The sequence below is a fragment of the Nicotiana attenuata genome, chromosome 2 (assembly GCF_001879085.1).
Source record: "Nicotiana attenuata strain UT chromosome 2, NIATTr2, whole genome shotgun sequence".
NCBI classification, from domain to species: domain Eukaryota; kingdom Viridiplantae; phylum Streptophyta; class Magnoliopsida; order Solanales; family Solanaceae; genus Nicotiana; species Nicotiana attenuata.
The window spans coordinates 46,739,455-46,755,183 of NC_031990.1; the positions used below are offsets into that span (position 1 = coordinate 46,739,455).

General features: G+C 38.4%; 1 protein-coding gene across 1 annotated transcript; it reads right to left on the minus strand.

The window, feature by feature from the left end:
* LOC109219158 lies at positions 4,630–5,483 on the minus strand. The gene is made up of 2 exons (XM_019383591.1): positions 5,172–5,483; positions 4,630–5,088 (listed from the first exon to the last, which is right to left on the minus strand). Exons 1-2 carry the CDS (start codon positions 5,481–5,483, stop codon positions 4,630–4,632), a joined length of 771 nt encoding a protein of 256 aa, XP_019239136.1.

Genomic DNA, 15,729 nt, shown 5'->3' on the forward strand with positions numbered 1-15,729 from the left:
GTACACATAAGGGTATAGGGAATGGGGAGTTGCAAGAGGCAAAAGCAGGCTGGTGGGCATACCCAGCAATAGGAGATGCTGGCACACCCTTAGGCCTGTTAACACATATTGTTTAGAGGTTAAGATCCCATGGATCAAACTTAATTCATGGACAACAACTTACATTGCCATGCCTCAAGTCATAACTCAAAACACATAGGGGTAATAAGGGGTAGGGATTCATTACAAACAAACAGAAAGGAATCAACATGCTAGTTTAAATATTTAACTCTACAGAAACAGTAAAGTAGACATGGATATAAAAGCTGTAAATAAACACATGTGATGATACTGAAGCTTAAATTAGGACATACCGGTTTCAAAGAAACAAATAGGGAAAAAGCAATAGGTCTTGTAAACAGGCCACAGTGCAGGCAAAGAGAGAATACTATTATGAGCAAGTATGAGTTCAGAAGAGATTGTGAGTTGTGTAGTGAAGGATTGTAAGTCGTGTCTGCTGTGTGTTAAAGAGTCGTGCATTTATAGTGTGAGAATCATGAGGAAATAAGGTAAGGAAATAGTTAAGGAACTGATTGTCAATCACTTACACAAGACATCCCTTAATTAAGGGATTTAGATTTCAAACGGGTGAAAACAATTTAAGGAAAGAAATTGAATAAGCACTTTGTGCACAACATGCAATCAAGGGCAGATACATAAAAGGTTATTTAAGGACAGGGTTTTGAAGTACACGGTTGTACAAATAAGGCAAGAAAATCAATTAACAGCTAGTAAATCAAAGCCAAGGATCTTGTAATTACTGACCCCATGAATGAACCACGTCGCAAAAGCTGAGAAGGGTTTTAGTTTAGGTCGAGTCACAAAGAGAATCAACAAACAATGGAAAGAAATCAATCAATTGACCATAATTTGTCACTTAGAGGGAAGTGCATCATATATAAGGAGCATACGAACGTATTAAGCATGAAAGAAGACTGTAGTGTCATTGTAAAATCAATAGAAAATCCAGTGTAGAAGAGTTTAGTAAAAATCAGCATTGTATGAAAACAAGGATGTCCAAACTTAGTTCAGAGATTCGAAGTTGGTCTGAAAGAATTAGGGGTTTTGAAATACAACCCTAGTTCAGGCAAATCACAAAGCAAAGATGAGAGGGCAAGCAATTGAGTCGAAACATGTTTAGAGGTTTCAGAAAAGAACTGAACCTTCTAACATGCTTCTTTCAGCAACAGAACTCATGAGAAACATGATAGAAACACAACATGCAAACACAGTAGAAGGGTTCAAAGCAAACAGAGTGAAAGAAACTAATTCGAAGCATAATGAGAAAAGACTGATAAGAACAGTAGAAAAAGCATGCTAAGAAGTTTTTAGAAGAAACTTTAAACAGAGCTCAGTAGAGGGAATTTAATAAAGAAACTTAGGAACTTAGTAATGAAAAATACAGTAGGAGAAACACAAGAACACAGGAGAAAGGAAATACAGTAGAAAAGCATACGAGAACATAATATAGAAAACACAGCAGGGAAAACATACAAGAACACGGTAGAAGAAAAGCACAAGAACACAGTAGACAAGCATACGAGAACATAATATAGGAAAACACAGTAAGAGAAGCATACAAGAACATGGTAAAAGAAAATACAAGAACACCACAGAGGCAAATACACACGAAAGAAAAAGAAAGTCAGAAAACACTTAAATACTTTCTCAGAAAACCCTAGATCGGAAGAGAAACGGTTTTGAAAGTAATTTTTTGAAAGAAAAGCCGGAGAAATCGTTTGAAAACTCAGGGAAAGCATAGATACACAACGGATCTAAAGGAATCGGAGAAAACCTCGAAGGGTTAGGGTTCAGAAGAACCCTAAAAATGAGAAAGGCTTTGAAAAAGTCACCGATCTGAGTCGGAGAGGTCAGAATCAGGCTCAAACAATCATGATGCGCCGGAGCAACGCCGGAGATGACCGTGGAACTTCGAATCGATAGAGGTCTGGGTACAAACCTTCAAGGTCAGGCCTTGAATCTTTAGAGATCAGGTGTGTAAGAGCAACAGGAGGTAGGTATAAGACTCTGATGGCCTGGAAAGCCATGGATTCCGGTGGTTTAAGGTAGAAGTGGAGGGAGGCGGCTAGGGTTTCTGAGAGAGATTGAGAGAGAGTTGAGAGAAGAGGGATTCAAGGGCGGCGTCTAGGTGATGAATGAGTAGGGTTTGGGGTATTAGGGAAATTAAAAAGGAAAGAATGAATAGGGGCCGTTGATCTCAGAGATCAACGGCCAGGATGAGAAGGGGTCTGGGTCGGGTAGGATTTATTTGGGTCAGGGGCGGGTTTAAATTAAAAATGGGTCGAGGAATTGAGATTGCAATTGGGTTTAATTGGGGGGCTGATTTAGGCTAAAATCGAAATAATTAGGGCTAGTATTTAAATAGCCACTTTTCCCTTTTTATTTATAAAAAATAGTAAAATATTTTCTGGAAACAAATTAAAGATACTAAATTAATTAATAATATATAAATATTAGATTAAAAATACCGGACTCAATTTTTTAAGTATAAAATGCAATTAAATCTTAAAATAGGCTAATATATTATATGCAATTTAGCTTTAAAAATACCAAATAAATTTAAAAAATATACAAAAATTATGTTAGCTACATTTTAGCATAAATATAAAATTATAATAAACAAACTACCAAAAATAATAATTATGAAAATAATCATTGGGTTTTTATAGATGAAAAAGGAAAATAAATCATTTTAATAGCCTTAAAATTATGGGAAAAATAGTAAAAATGCTTGGATATACTTATATATGCGTATATATGCTATTTTAAAGATATATCGCATATAAAAAAATATACAGGAAAAAATTGGGTATCAACAACACCATATGTGTGGGGCGACAGTCGTAGATGTGGAATTGCTTGGACAGAGGTTGACAAAATCTTTTTTCCATGTCAGCTTCCTTCAGAAGATGATAATGCTGTGACACATTTTCTTTTGGGGGTATTGGACTTTAATGAGAAGAAGATTGATGTGTACGATTCCATATATAGTGAGCCATATGAGGCAGGAATGAATCACATTGAAATGTATGCATGATCCCCCACTTGCTAAAGTTCTCACAGTTTGAGAAACATCACAAGTCTTTTGGAAATACATTCAACAAATTTGATATTCAGTGGCAAAGATCACCACCCCAAACTGGATCGTACGTGTTGTTATTTGTTATATAATTTATATGTACTTTAGATTTATTGTTTAATTGACTCCATATCTTACATCTTTCTTAGGACTGATTGTGGTGCATTCCTAATCAAGTATATGGAGTTGTTGATGATGGGAAAGGATGTGGAGAAATTCCAACCTGAAGACATAAAAGACTTTAGAAAAGAACTTGCAGCAAATCTTTGGGCACATGGAGAGTGGAAAAGAAATTCTGGTTATGATACACCACCAGAAAATGTTGGCGACGACTATGATAGTGAAAATGAAACTTGCTGTCCGAAGGAGCTATAGTTTAGTTGTAAAGAAAGTTAGCTGTGGTTGATTTTTTGTATGAAATTGCTGTAAAGAATCCATGTGAATTCTGAAATATCTTGTAAATTCCTCAAAAGGCACTTTTATTTTGTTTGCATAGCATAATTTTTTGTCACAGCTATGCAAAATTACAATTTCAGAAGTAATATGAAGGCATCATGTTATTAATTTCTTTGTTTCTGTCAAGTATTGATTTGTCCATTGAGCTTGTAAGTATTAGTTCAGGACCAAGTGTAATTGAACTTCAAATTCAAAGTTAAGGACCAAATGTCCTTAACTTTTGAACTTGTAAGTCAAAGTTCAGGAGCATGTGTCCTTTACTTTTGAACTTGAAACTGAAACTTCAGGACCAAGTGTCCTTAACTTTTGAACTTGAAAGTCTAAGTTCAGGACCATGTGTCCTCAACTTTTGAAATTGAATCCTTAACTTTTGAACTTGGAACTCAAACTTCAGGACCAAGTGCCCTTATTTTTTGTACTTGGAACTGTAAGTTAAGGACCAAGTATCCTTAACTTTTCAACTTGTAAGTCAAAGTTAAGGATTGCTTGTCCTTAATTTTTGAACTTGAAACTCAAAGTTAAGGACTGTCTGTATTTAACCTTTGAACTTGTAAGTCAAAGTTAAGGACAGATAGTCCTTAACTTTTGAACTTGAAACTCAAAGTTAAGGACTGTCTGTATTTAACTTTTGAACTTGTAAGTCAAAGTTAAGGACACACAATCCTTAACTTTTGAACTTTGAACTCAAAGTTAAGGACTGCCTGTCCTTAACTTTTGAACCTGTAAGTCAAACTTAAGGACTGTCTGTCCTTAACTTTTGAACTTTGAACTCAAAGTTAAGGACTGCCTGTCCTTAACTTTTGAACCTATTAGTCAAACTTAAGGACTATTTGTCCTTAACTTTTGAACCAGTAAGTCAAACTTAAGGACTGTCTGTCCTTAACTTTTGAACTTTTAACTCAAAAGAAACAAAAAGAACGTAAGCAGAAAGAAATTTTGAAAATTCATACATCCGCTCAAATAAGAATAATCTTAATGAATCCAATTTATAGCAAAAACTTAAAATAGTCGATAAACATAAGTGGATATATCTACTATTCTCTATGCTTTCTTGAAAATGGATGGACTGCCGGAGAATATATACATGCTGTTCTATTATGACCAATTCTTCTGCAACGACCACATTTGAATGTTATTTTTGATGACTCGGTAGCTGGTATATGCCTTTTCTTCTGCCTTCTACCTGGTGGCACTTTGAAATCTAGAGGTTTAACAATTTGTGACTTAACACTCTCTGGTACAATCCAAGAATCAGTATGTCCTAGAGGATGTATTTGTCTTTCATATGTTTTCAGCCAAGATTCCTTTAAGTACCAATGCGAGCAAAATTTAGACTTCTTGATGTTTCTCTTCTCGATAGCTGCAATTGCATGTATGCATGGTAACTCATCAAATTGAAACTGAAAACAATCACATGTTCTTCTGTTTAAGTCCACCAAGAAAGTTATTCCTTCTTCTTCAACTCTAGAACGCCATGAATCAATAGGGAAGACCTTCAATGTTGAAAAATTATAAGTTAGTACATTATGTTAAATTATATTAACATAATAACCTAAACATAGAACATAATACTTACATTCAAAGTAAATGCTAAATCTATCTTTTTCTTCAATTCCTCCTCCACCCAACAAGAAACATCATAAAAAGTTCCTTCTGCTTCATTTCTTCTTTCATAAAACAAACGTTGTAGCTTCACTTGAATGAAATCCATCATTCTTAATATAGGCAGCTCCCTTGCTTCTAATAGGACAGAATTCATTGACTCAACTATGTTTGTTGTGAGCATGTCATATCTTCGTCGTGGACTACAAGAACGTGCCCACCTTTCCGTTGGTTCTTCCATCAAGCAATCATAAGTCTTCTTATCTACTTTTGCTATATCTGACATGTAAAGATCAAATTCTTTGCGCCTGTATACTCTTGCAGCAGTTTGAAAAAGTTTTATGACCTCACTTTTCACTTTACTTCGCTTTAGGTTCTGCTCCACATGATAGATACAAATTTGTTGGCCCAAGTTAAGATGAAGTTTTGAAGATTGACAAAATGAACTCAATCATGAACCAGGTCCATCATGTGAGACATACACAGTGTTGATATATTTATTCATGTGATAGACGTGTCAAGATAAGTCTCAAGGGTCAGCAACAATCAGTAACAATATCTTCAGAGTTGATCGAAAAGGTTGCATAGGATAAGGAGTTGAAGTCTCCTTATGTAAAGAGAACTACATCCGGATCAAGGATAAGAATTGGAATTTGAGTTGTTCTAGGACTCGAATTTGATGAAGGATCAGCAATTCGAGTTTTAATCAAACTCTGATTACTAACTCTATAAATAATAATGATTGTTCTCTTTTACAGGTGATTGCACATACCCAGAAGTTAAACTAAATTGAGAGCAAAAGAGCTAGGCGAATTTTGCAAGCAATTTATGTGTGATTCAAGTGTGCAAATCTGAAGCTACATGAACCAAGAGTGAAGAACCAATTCCATTGTGTTTTTCTTTATTTCTAGTTCAATTGTAGTAGGTATTTCATATTGTACCTTTCAGCTTTATCTAGAAGCAATTGTAATAGGTATATTGAGTATTCAAGTTACAGTTAACTTGAAGGTGTTGCAACAGTTGAGGCTGTGTGCCACACTGGGATTAGAGTTTAATCCTTAGGTTTACAAGAGTTTGTAAATGCTGTTTTGGCTTATTGATTTTAGTGGAAGTTTGGGAAAATCCTACTGAGTAGTAGGTCGTGGTTTTTTCACCTTTTGAGCCAGGTGTTTTCCGCATAAAAATCTTTGTGTTCTTTACTTTATGCACTCTTATTTCCGCAAACAGTTATAGTAAGAACATCTAGAAGAACCAGGTTCTTCTAGTGCGAAAATTAGGTACCACACAAATCACCCCCCCCCCCCCCTCTTGTTGGTATTGACGTTTAGAACATCAATTGGTATCAGAGCAGGTTATCCTTTAAGAGGCTAACACCTTAGGAGAAGATCAACAATGAGTGCACCACCTGGGAACTGGGAAGGGCAATCCACTGCCAGGCCTCCACTTTTCAATGGTCAGTACTATTCTTGGTGGAAGAACAGAATGAGAGATCACATTATAGGGGAAGATTATGAACTTTGGGACATAGTCACTGATGGTCCCCTAGCAACCACTAAGAAGAATGCTGAAGGAATTGATGTGCCAAAAACAAGGGCTGATTGTACTGCTGAGGACCTAAGGAAATGGGAGAAAAATGCTAAGGCAAAGAAGTGGCTTGTATGTGGACTAGGACCAGAGGAGTACAGCAGGATCAAAAGCTGTACAACTGCTAAAGAAATATGGGACACTCTACAAGTGGCTCATGAAGGAACACCTCAAGTGAAAAGATCAAGAGGAACACTTCTGTATTCTCAATATGAGAACTTCACTATGAAGGAAGGAGAAACTATCCAGGAGATGTATACTAGATTCACCACTTTGACAAATGAACTTGAATCTCTTGGAAGGACTATCCTTGAAGAAGACAAGGTTGAGAAGATTCTGACAAGAGTCCTGCCAGTCACATGGGAAAGCAAGATCACTGCCATTCAGGAATCCAAGAACATTGCTACCCTCAGACTGGATGAACTAATTGGAAATTTAACTGCCTATGAAATGAGGAGACAAACCATAAAGATGGACACCCCCAAAAAGGAGAGAAGCTTAGCTCTCAGAATTGCTGAAGGTGCAGATTTGGAAGATGATGAAATGGCTATGATCACTAGGGATTTCAAGAAGTACCTGATGAGAGGAAAGGGTTCTTCAAGAGGTACAAACTTCAACAAATCAAGAGCTCCGGAGAAACAGACCAATGAGGGATGCTACAGGTGTGGTAAGGCTGACCACATGATCAAAAACTGCCCTCAATGGGAAATTGAGTGGAAGAAAGAAAGAGCTGAACGAAGGAGCAGGAAGAAGGAACAGGTTCAACCAAAGAGAAACAAAGGTTCAACCAAGGCTATGGTTACTGCTTGGGGAGAAACTTCAGATGAAGACTCAGAAGATGAAGCTGAGGAGGAGCATGCACTAATGGCCATTGGAGAATCAGAGGATGAACAAGAGGTAAGTATTCTTCATCTCAAAGACAAGATTAAATTCTTGTCTAAAGAAAGGCTGACTGAGCTATTAATAGACTTCATTGATGAGTCTGAGATAATTAATAATGAGAAGGAAGTTCTGTCTAGGGAATGTGTGATTCTAAAAGCAAAATATTAAAGTCTAGATTCTAGGGCAAATGAGAGCGATAACAAAAATACTAAGTTGAAGAACCAGGTTCTTGAACTTGACAACATTGTCCTAGAACTTAAGTCTGAAAATCTGAAACTGAAATTAGGAACAGGAAAGAAGTTAGCTGATCACACATGTCTCACTCTAGAAGAAAATTTGGGTAAAATGAAAGATGAATTATACAGGAAAGATGAATTCATCGAAGTCTTAAAAGAAGATCTAGGAAAGGTAAAACATGAACTAGACAGAACTTGCAAGTGGAACAAAGCCTCTGATGCTCTTTCTTGGTTGCAAGAGCATCACAGCAGTAACAAAAGAGGACTTGGCTATAGGACTCAAGCTCCTAAATGGGATCCAAAAAGCAAGTACCTCACTCTTCCTGAAAATAAAATCTACACACACTGTGGTAAGACTGGCCATTACAAATATGAATGTAATGCAAAAGAAATGGCCAGTCAAAAGAACAAAGTTTTTGTTAAAGAAAAGAATAAGTTGCCACGATGGGCAAGAAGGAATTTAATTCATCCTTTTGCTTATAGAAAGGGACCCAAACTAGTTTGGGTTCCTAAGTCTAACCCCTGATTTCCTTTTGCAGGTCCAAGTGAAAGGGAGGAGTCAAATATGGTACATGGATAGTGGCTGCTCAAAACATATGACTGGGGACAAGGACCAGTTCCTTTCACTTGAGGACTTAAAAGGAGGTAATGTCTCCTTTGGTAATGGAAAGAAAGGTGAGATCATTGGGGTTGTAAAGGTAGGCAAGACTGATTCTCATTCCATAGAGAATGTCTACCTGATAGATGGCTTGAAATACAGTTTAATAAGTGTGTCACAATTGTGTGACAAAGGTAACCTTGTGGCTTTTACCTCCACCAAATGCTTTGTGATTAACCTTACCACTGACAAGATTGTTTTGCAGGGAAAAAGAGTTAACAATATTTACATCTTTCAGAAAATAAACTCACTTGCTTAAGCGTGTTAGTTAATGATCCCCTCCTATGGCACAAAAGACTTGGTCATGCCAGTCTAAATCAGCTAAATAAATTAGTCTCCAAGGACTTGGTTGTAGGTTTACCTAATATCAAGTTCAAGGAAGACAAAGTTTGTGAGGCATGTGCAAGGGGGAAGCAGGTAAGGTCATCCTTCAAATCCAAGAAAATGGTAAGCACGTCTAAGACATTGGAACTGGTTCATATGGATCTATGTGGTCCAATGAGAACCATGAGCAGAGGTGAAAAGAAGTATGTAATGGTGCTAGTTGATGACTATTCTAGATTCACCTGGGTTCTATTTCTAACTTCCAAAGATGAAGCATTTGACATGTTTTCTGCATTTGTTAGGAAGACTCAGAAACAATTAGGAAATCATCTTGCATCCATTAGGTCTGATCATGGAACTGAGTTTGAGAACTCTAAGTTTGCTGAATTTTGTGATGAAAATGGCATAAATCACAATTTCTCTGCCCCCAGGACTCCACAACAAAATGGAGTAGTTGAAAGGAAAAATAGAACTCTTGAGGATATGGCTAGAACAATGTTACAATCTAGCAAATTGCCTCACAGCTTCTGGGCAGAGGCTGTAAACACTGCATGTTACATCATAAATAGATGCATGACCAGACCTCTAGTAGAGAAGACTCCCTATGAGTTACTTAAAGAGAGAAAACCAAACATATCCCATCTTAGGGATTTTGGTTGCAAGTGCTATGTGCACAATAATGGAAAAGACTCCCAAGGAAAGTTTGATCCCAGAAGTGATGAGGGAGTATTCTTGGGATATTCTTCACATAGCAAAGCTTATAAAGTTTTTAATAAAAGAACTCTGTGTGTAGAAGAAAGTGTGCATGTAGTATTTGATGAAACTAACATTCTATATGAGAGGCAGGAACATGAAGATGAAGCCATTGGACTGGTCAAAGACTTGGCTGAAGCATCAGCTCAAGTCAAAGTGACACCTGCAGAAGGAACATGTAATGGAACAGGTTCTTCCTTACAGGGCAACCTGACAGGGGGAAGAAATCAAAGAGAGACTGAAATAAACTCCTTAAAGGAACCTTTCCATGAACCTGTTCCTCATCAAATTGCTGAAACATCCAGCAGAAGCCAGTTGGTTGTAAAACCTCACAAGTATCAAAGTTCTCATCCTATTGAGAACATTATCATTGATCCAACATCTGGAGTCAAAACCAGATCACAATTAAAGAATCTGTGTGCTTTTGATGCTTTTCTATCATGAACCTAAAAATATTGTTGAGGCTTTGCAGGATGTAGATTGGGCGAAAGCAATGCAGGATGAGCTAAACCAGTTTGAAAGAAGTCAAGTTTGGCACCTAGTTCCAAGAACCAAGGATAGATCAGTCATTGGCACCAAATGGGTCTTTTAGGAACAAACTTGATGAAGATGGAACTGTCACAAGGAACAAGGCAAGGTTGGTAGTCCAAGGTTACAGCCAAGAGGAAGGAATAGACTATGATGAGACATTTGCTCCAGTTGCAAGACTAGAGGCAATTAGGCTTCTCATTGCCTTTGCAGCACATATGGAATTCACTCTCCATCAGATGGATGTCAAAAGTGCTTTCCTAAATGGCTACCTCAAGGAAGAAGTGTTTGTGAAACAACCTCCAAGATTTGAAAGCAAGGAATGTCCTGAGCATGTGTACAAGTTGGACAAGGCTCTATATGGGCTCAAACAAGCCCCAAGAGCTTGGTATGAACGACTATCAAAATTCCTACTGGAGCATGGGTACAAAAGAGGTAAAATTGACAGCACTTTGTTCCTAAGGGAAAAAGGTAAAGACCTCCTTGTTGTGCAAATATATGTTGATGACATAATATTTGGGGCCACTACTGAGAGGTTGAGTAAGGACTTTGCAAAATTAATGGGAAGTGAGTTTGAAATGAGTATGATGGGTGAACTAAACTTCTTCCTAGGCTTGCAGATTAAACAAAGCCCCAATGGGACCATGATCCATCAGCAGAAGTATACAAAAGAACTAATCAAAAAGTTTAAAATGGAAGACTCCAAAGAAATAGATACACCTATTGCAACTGCCACTAAATTAGATGTTGATGAACCTGGTTCATCAGTTTATCAAAAGTTGTATAGGGGTATGATTGGTTCACTCTTGTATCTTACTGCCAGCAGACCTGACATTGTTTTCAGTGTAGGGCTTTATGCTCGTTTCTAGGCAAATCTAAAGGAGTCACACTTGACTGCTGTCAAGAGGATATTGAGATATCTGAAAGGCACCACTGATTTGTGTCTTTGGTATCCCAAAGGTAGTAATTTTGATCTGGTAAGATATGCCGATGCTGATTATGCAAGTTTCTTAGTGGACAGGAAAAGCACTTCAGGTATGGCACATTTCCTGGGGTCATGTCTTGTATCATGGGCTACCAAAAAGCAAAATTCAGTAGCCCTATCTACTGCTGAAGCTGAATATGTTGCTGCTTCTTCTTGTTGTGCTCAATTGCTATGGATCAAACAACAGCTGGTAGATTTTGGAATTGAAGTGGGATGTATTCCAATATTTTGTGATAACACTAGTGCTATAAGTATGACAAAGAACCCTGTTCATCATAAAAAGACCAAGCACATAGATGTTAGACACCACTTCTTAAGAGATAACTATGAGAAAGGGTTAATCTCAATAGAATTCTGTGCTACTGACAAACAAATAGCTGATATCTTCACTAAAGCACTGAGTAGAGAAAACTTTGAAAGGAACAGGTTGGAATTAGGGATGATTAAGATCACGTCAGTATCTAGACTAATTCTTACTCAGTTTCATACTTTAGTTAGTATACTCCTGTGACTTGTGTTTATATGACTCACTGAGCTCTTACAAAGTTTTTCTATTTTGACATTTGAGGCATGATCAAGAGAGATTTTACTTGAAGAACTTGGTTCATCAGTATATGCTCATGAGAAAGTTCAGGTATGTTTCTATACTTTGCACAATTACAAAGATAACTTTTCCAATCGCGAGCAAAAGCCCTAATTACACCAAACCTCCAGAAATTCTATCCGTTGAGCATTGAACCAGTTTCATTACCCTAGGAGTCTAATTAAAACGGGACTTTTTCCTAAAAACCAGCGTCGCCCATTAATCACCAAGAGACCGGAATTCTAATGTGATTAGACCTCTAATTGACTCTGAAAAAGCCTGGCGTTACTGCACTTAATCATAACCCCTCTTTAAATACACACCACATCTCTTCTTTTTGCTCATAACTGTCACTCACTTCCTCCAAAATTCTGATCATCTCCTTCATCTCCAAAATTTCCAAAGTTCCCAAAATTCCCAGAAATTCTCTACCATGACAAACCTCAAGACAACCCAGGTACTCCCCCGCCAGTATCTCCTAATACTTCATCCTCCACACCTCCTGTTGAAACCCCAAAACCTAGGTTTCGTCGCCAGAAAATGTTGGCCAGGAAAACTGTAGCCTCTGGCCCTTTGAGAATAGCTCTCAACGAAAAATTAAAAGCGAGTCAAAAAGGGGAAAGCTCTGAAAAGGAATCATCTGACTCAAGCTCCAAGTCTGAAGCTTTTGTCTCTGCAAGTGATGGAGATGAACGTGGGACTTCTGAATCAGACAAGAATCAAGAAACCCCTAAAGAGGTAAATACATGCTATGTTTTTTCTGATGTAGTGGAGAAAGTAGATGATAGGTTTGTGTTGGTGGGATCTGTGAGAGATGTAAGTGAGGGAGAATCGAAGAGGAAGGGAAAGAAAAATAAAGGTAAAATTCTTGAAATTTGTGGTGGAGATGAGGAGAGTGGCAACAAGCCAGGGGGAAGTGAATCTAGGGAGACTGCTGAAGGTCTTGTGCACCTGAGTGAACAACAAGATGCACCTAGTCCATCTGTGGAAGAAACCTTGGCTGACATTCTGAAGAAAGTTGGAGCAAGCTATGATCCCAAGAAGCGCAAAGCTTCTTCTCAAAAGGCTCCAACTGCCTCTAAGCCAACAAAGAAGAGCAAGGTGTCATCTCCTAAGTCTACTGTCCCTTCAGCACCAAAGGTGAGAGCTACTAGAAGCAGGGTAAGGCAAAGTGAGGCTGAATTGCAGAAAGCCCTAGAGGCAAGCAAGAAAAAGAAGAAGGAAAAAAAGGTTGTGGAAAGTTCTGTGGCTGCAGAAGAAGAGGAGGAGGAGATGGAACTGGTCCATCAAGAGAGAGGTACAACTGTGGAGGTTCCCACTGCCAAACCAAAAAGAACCCAGACTCCTGCAAAGAAGTCTTCAAAATCTGTATCTGCTGAACCCTCCTGGACCAAAAGAACTAGGTCTGCAGTGAAGGGAAAACAAGTAAAAGTTACTAAAGAAGAAGAAGAAGAGTAGAGTGGAGAAGAAGAAGAGGAGGAGTCTGAAAAGGAACAAGATCGATTTGCCATCTTTGGCAGGAGAAAGATTCTGAAGGGGAGGTTGCTGAAAGACCTGGAGGAGCCAGGCATGATTAGGTTGGTGGATGCTCTAGCTGCACAAGGTTGGAAGGACATGGTTCTTCAACTGGATGGAAGGCTGGCAAGAAAGGAGCTGATCGAGTTCATGGCAAATGCCACTGTGAAAAATGGGGTAGTCACCAGTGTGGTTAGGGGAGTGAAGGTGAAATTTGATGCACCTAAATTGGGGACAATTCTGGACATACCATGTGAGGGCTATGATGACTACACTAGGCAGAGGTGGCCTTGTCTAGATGATCTTCCTAGTGCTCTCCAAATCACCAGGAACTTTTGTGACACTAAGTCTGCTGAAGATGTGCCAGAGGCAAGATTTGTACAGAAGAGTGAGATGAAGCCTGAGCACAAGGTGCTATTTGAATTTGTGAACAAGTGTCTGCTGCCCAGACAGGAGAGGAGGCATACTGCTAACTACATGGACTTGGTTCTTCTGGAATGCCTGGTGAGAGGAAAGCAAATTAACTGGCCTGCCTTCATTGTCAAGCTGCTGGACAGGGTCATAAATGGCTCCAAGGCTCATGCTACTCCTTACGGGTTCATACTGACGATTGTGCTGGATAGGTTGAATGTTCCCTTGAAGAAATGGGAGATGGCCTCCAGCAAGGACCATTTTGGTGTCAAAACCCTGCAGGCTTGTGACTATTTCCTCGGTGTAGCCCCAGTTGAACCTGGTTCATCTTTGAAGACTCCAGTGAACAGCAAGGTTAGGGCTTTGGTTCAAGAGTGTGGGACAAAGGATGTTGAGATTGTTAGGCTCAAGGCTCGAGTTGCTGAACTTGAAAATGAGAGGAATAGCCTGAAAGATGAGCTAGCAAAAGAAAAGGAAAAGGGTGAAGGGATGCTTCAAACAATGCTCAATCTTCTCCAATCCCAACCCTCTAGTTCCTCCAAGCCTTAAGTCCTCCAGCACTGTCCTTGAACCAGTCTAGTAACCCCCTCAGTGACCCAGATTAGGGATTTTTCTTTGCTTGTTTTTGCTCATGGTTGGATGTTTTTCTTTCTTTTTGTGGACTGATTGTAGAAGCATTTACTATCAATGACTATCTGCTTTTCTCTTGCTTTGTGATAATTTTGTTCTCAATAGTTGAGTGTTTGTTAAGTTTGATTATTGTTTCACTAAACCATGCTTTCACCTGCAGTTGCCCCATTGGCCATGAGTAACTATTACAATCTAGGATTCACATTATATGCAACTTTTCGATGACGCCAAAAGGGGGAAGAGATATTGTGCTTTACTTTATATTCTGAAAAAGTGATATTTATAACCTGTTTAAATCTGGTCCTTAATGATGAGTTAAAATATCTTAAGTAAAAGTACTGATAATTAGCTGAGTTCCACAGGTTCTCTGATCAGTAAAAGCATAGAGTTTGTCATCATCAAAAAGGGGGAATTTGTTGGCCCAAGTTCCATTGAAGTTTTGAAGAATGACAAATGAACTCAGTGAAGGACCAGGTCTATCTGATGAGACACAGTGGTTATGGCCCATGCTCATGAGATGCACGTGAAGAAGATAAGCCTTTGGGATCAAGCAGCAATATATTCTGAATATCTTATGAAATGATCGAAAAGATTGCATATGGGATAAGGAGAAGAAGTCTCCTTATGTGAAGAGAACTACATCCGGATCAAGGATAAGGATTGGAGTTTGAGTTGTTCTAGGACTCGAATTTGATGAAGGATCAACAATTCGAGTTTTAATCAAACTCTGATTACTAACTCTATAAATAATAATGATTATTCTCTTTTACAGTGTTGCAAAAAAATGCAGAAGTTAAACGTGAATTGGGAGCAAAATAACAAGGTTTTTTGCAAACAATTCGTGTGTGATTCAAGTGTGCAAACCTGCATCTACTTGAATGAGATAGAAGAACCAGTTCCATTGTGTTTATTCTTATTCTAGTTCAATTGTAGTAGGTGGTTTAATATTGTATCTTTCCAACTTTCATAGAAGCAATTGTATTAGGTACTTTGAGTATTCAAGTTAGAGTTAACTTGAAAGTGTCGCAACAGTTGAGGCTGTGTGCCACACTGGGATTAGAGTTTAATCCTTAGGTTTACAAGAGTTTGTAAATGTTGTTTTTGGCTCAGTGATTTTAGTGGAAGTTTGGGAAAATCCTACTGAGTAGTAGGTCGTGGTTTTTTCACCTTTTGAGCCAGGTGTTTTCCACGTAAAAATCTCTGTGTTCTTTACTTTATGCATTCTTAATTCCGCAAAGAGTTATAGTAAGTACATCTAGAAGAACCAGGTTCTTCTAGTGCGAAAATTAGGTACCACACAAATCACCCCCCCTCTTGTGTGGTATTGACGTTTAGAACATCAGCTGTGGCACGACGTAAATCACTTTTTGCCTCCACCTTGAACTTATGAATTGTACCCCTAACATGGCATCTAGTCTGCGGCTATGCTCCAGTGGTGGGGCT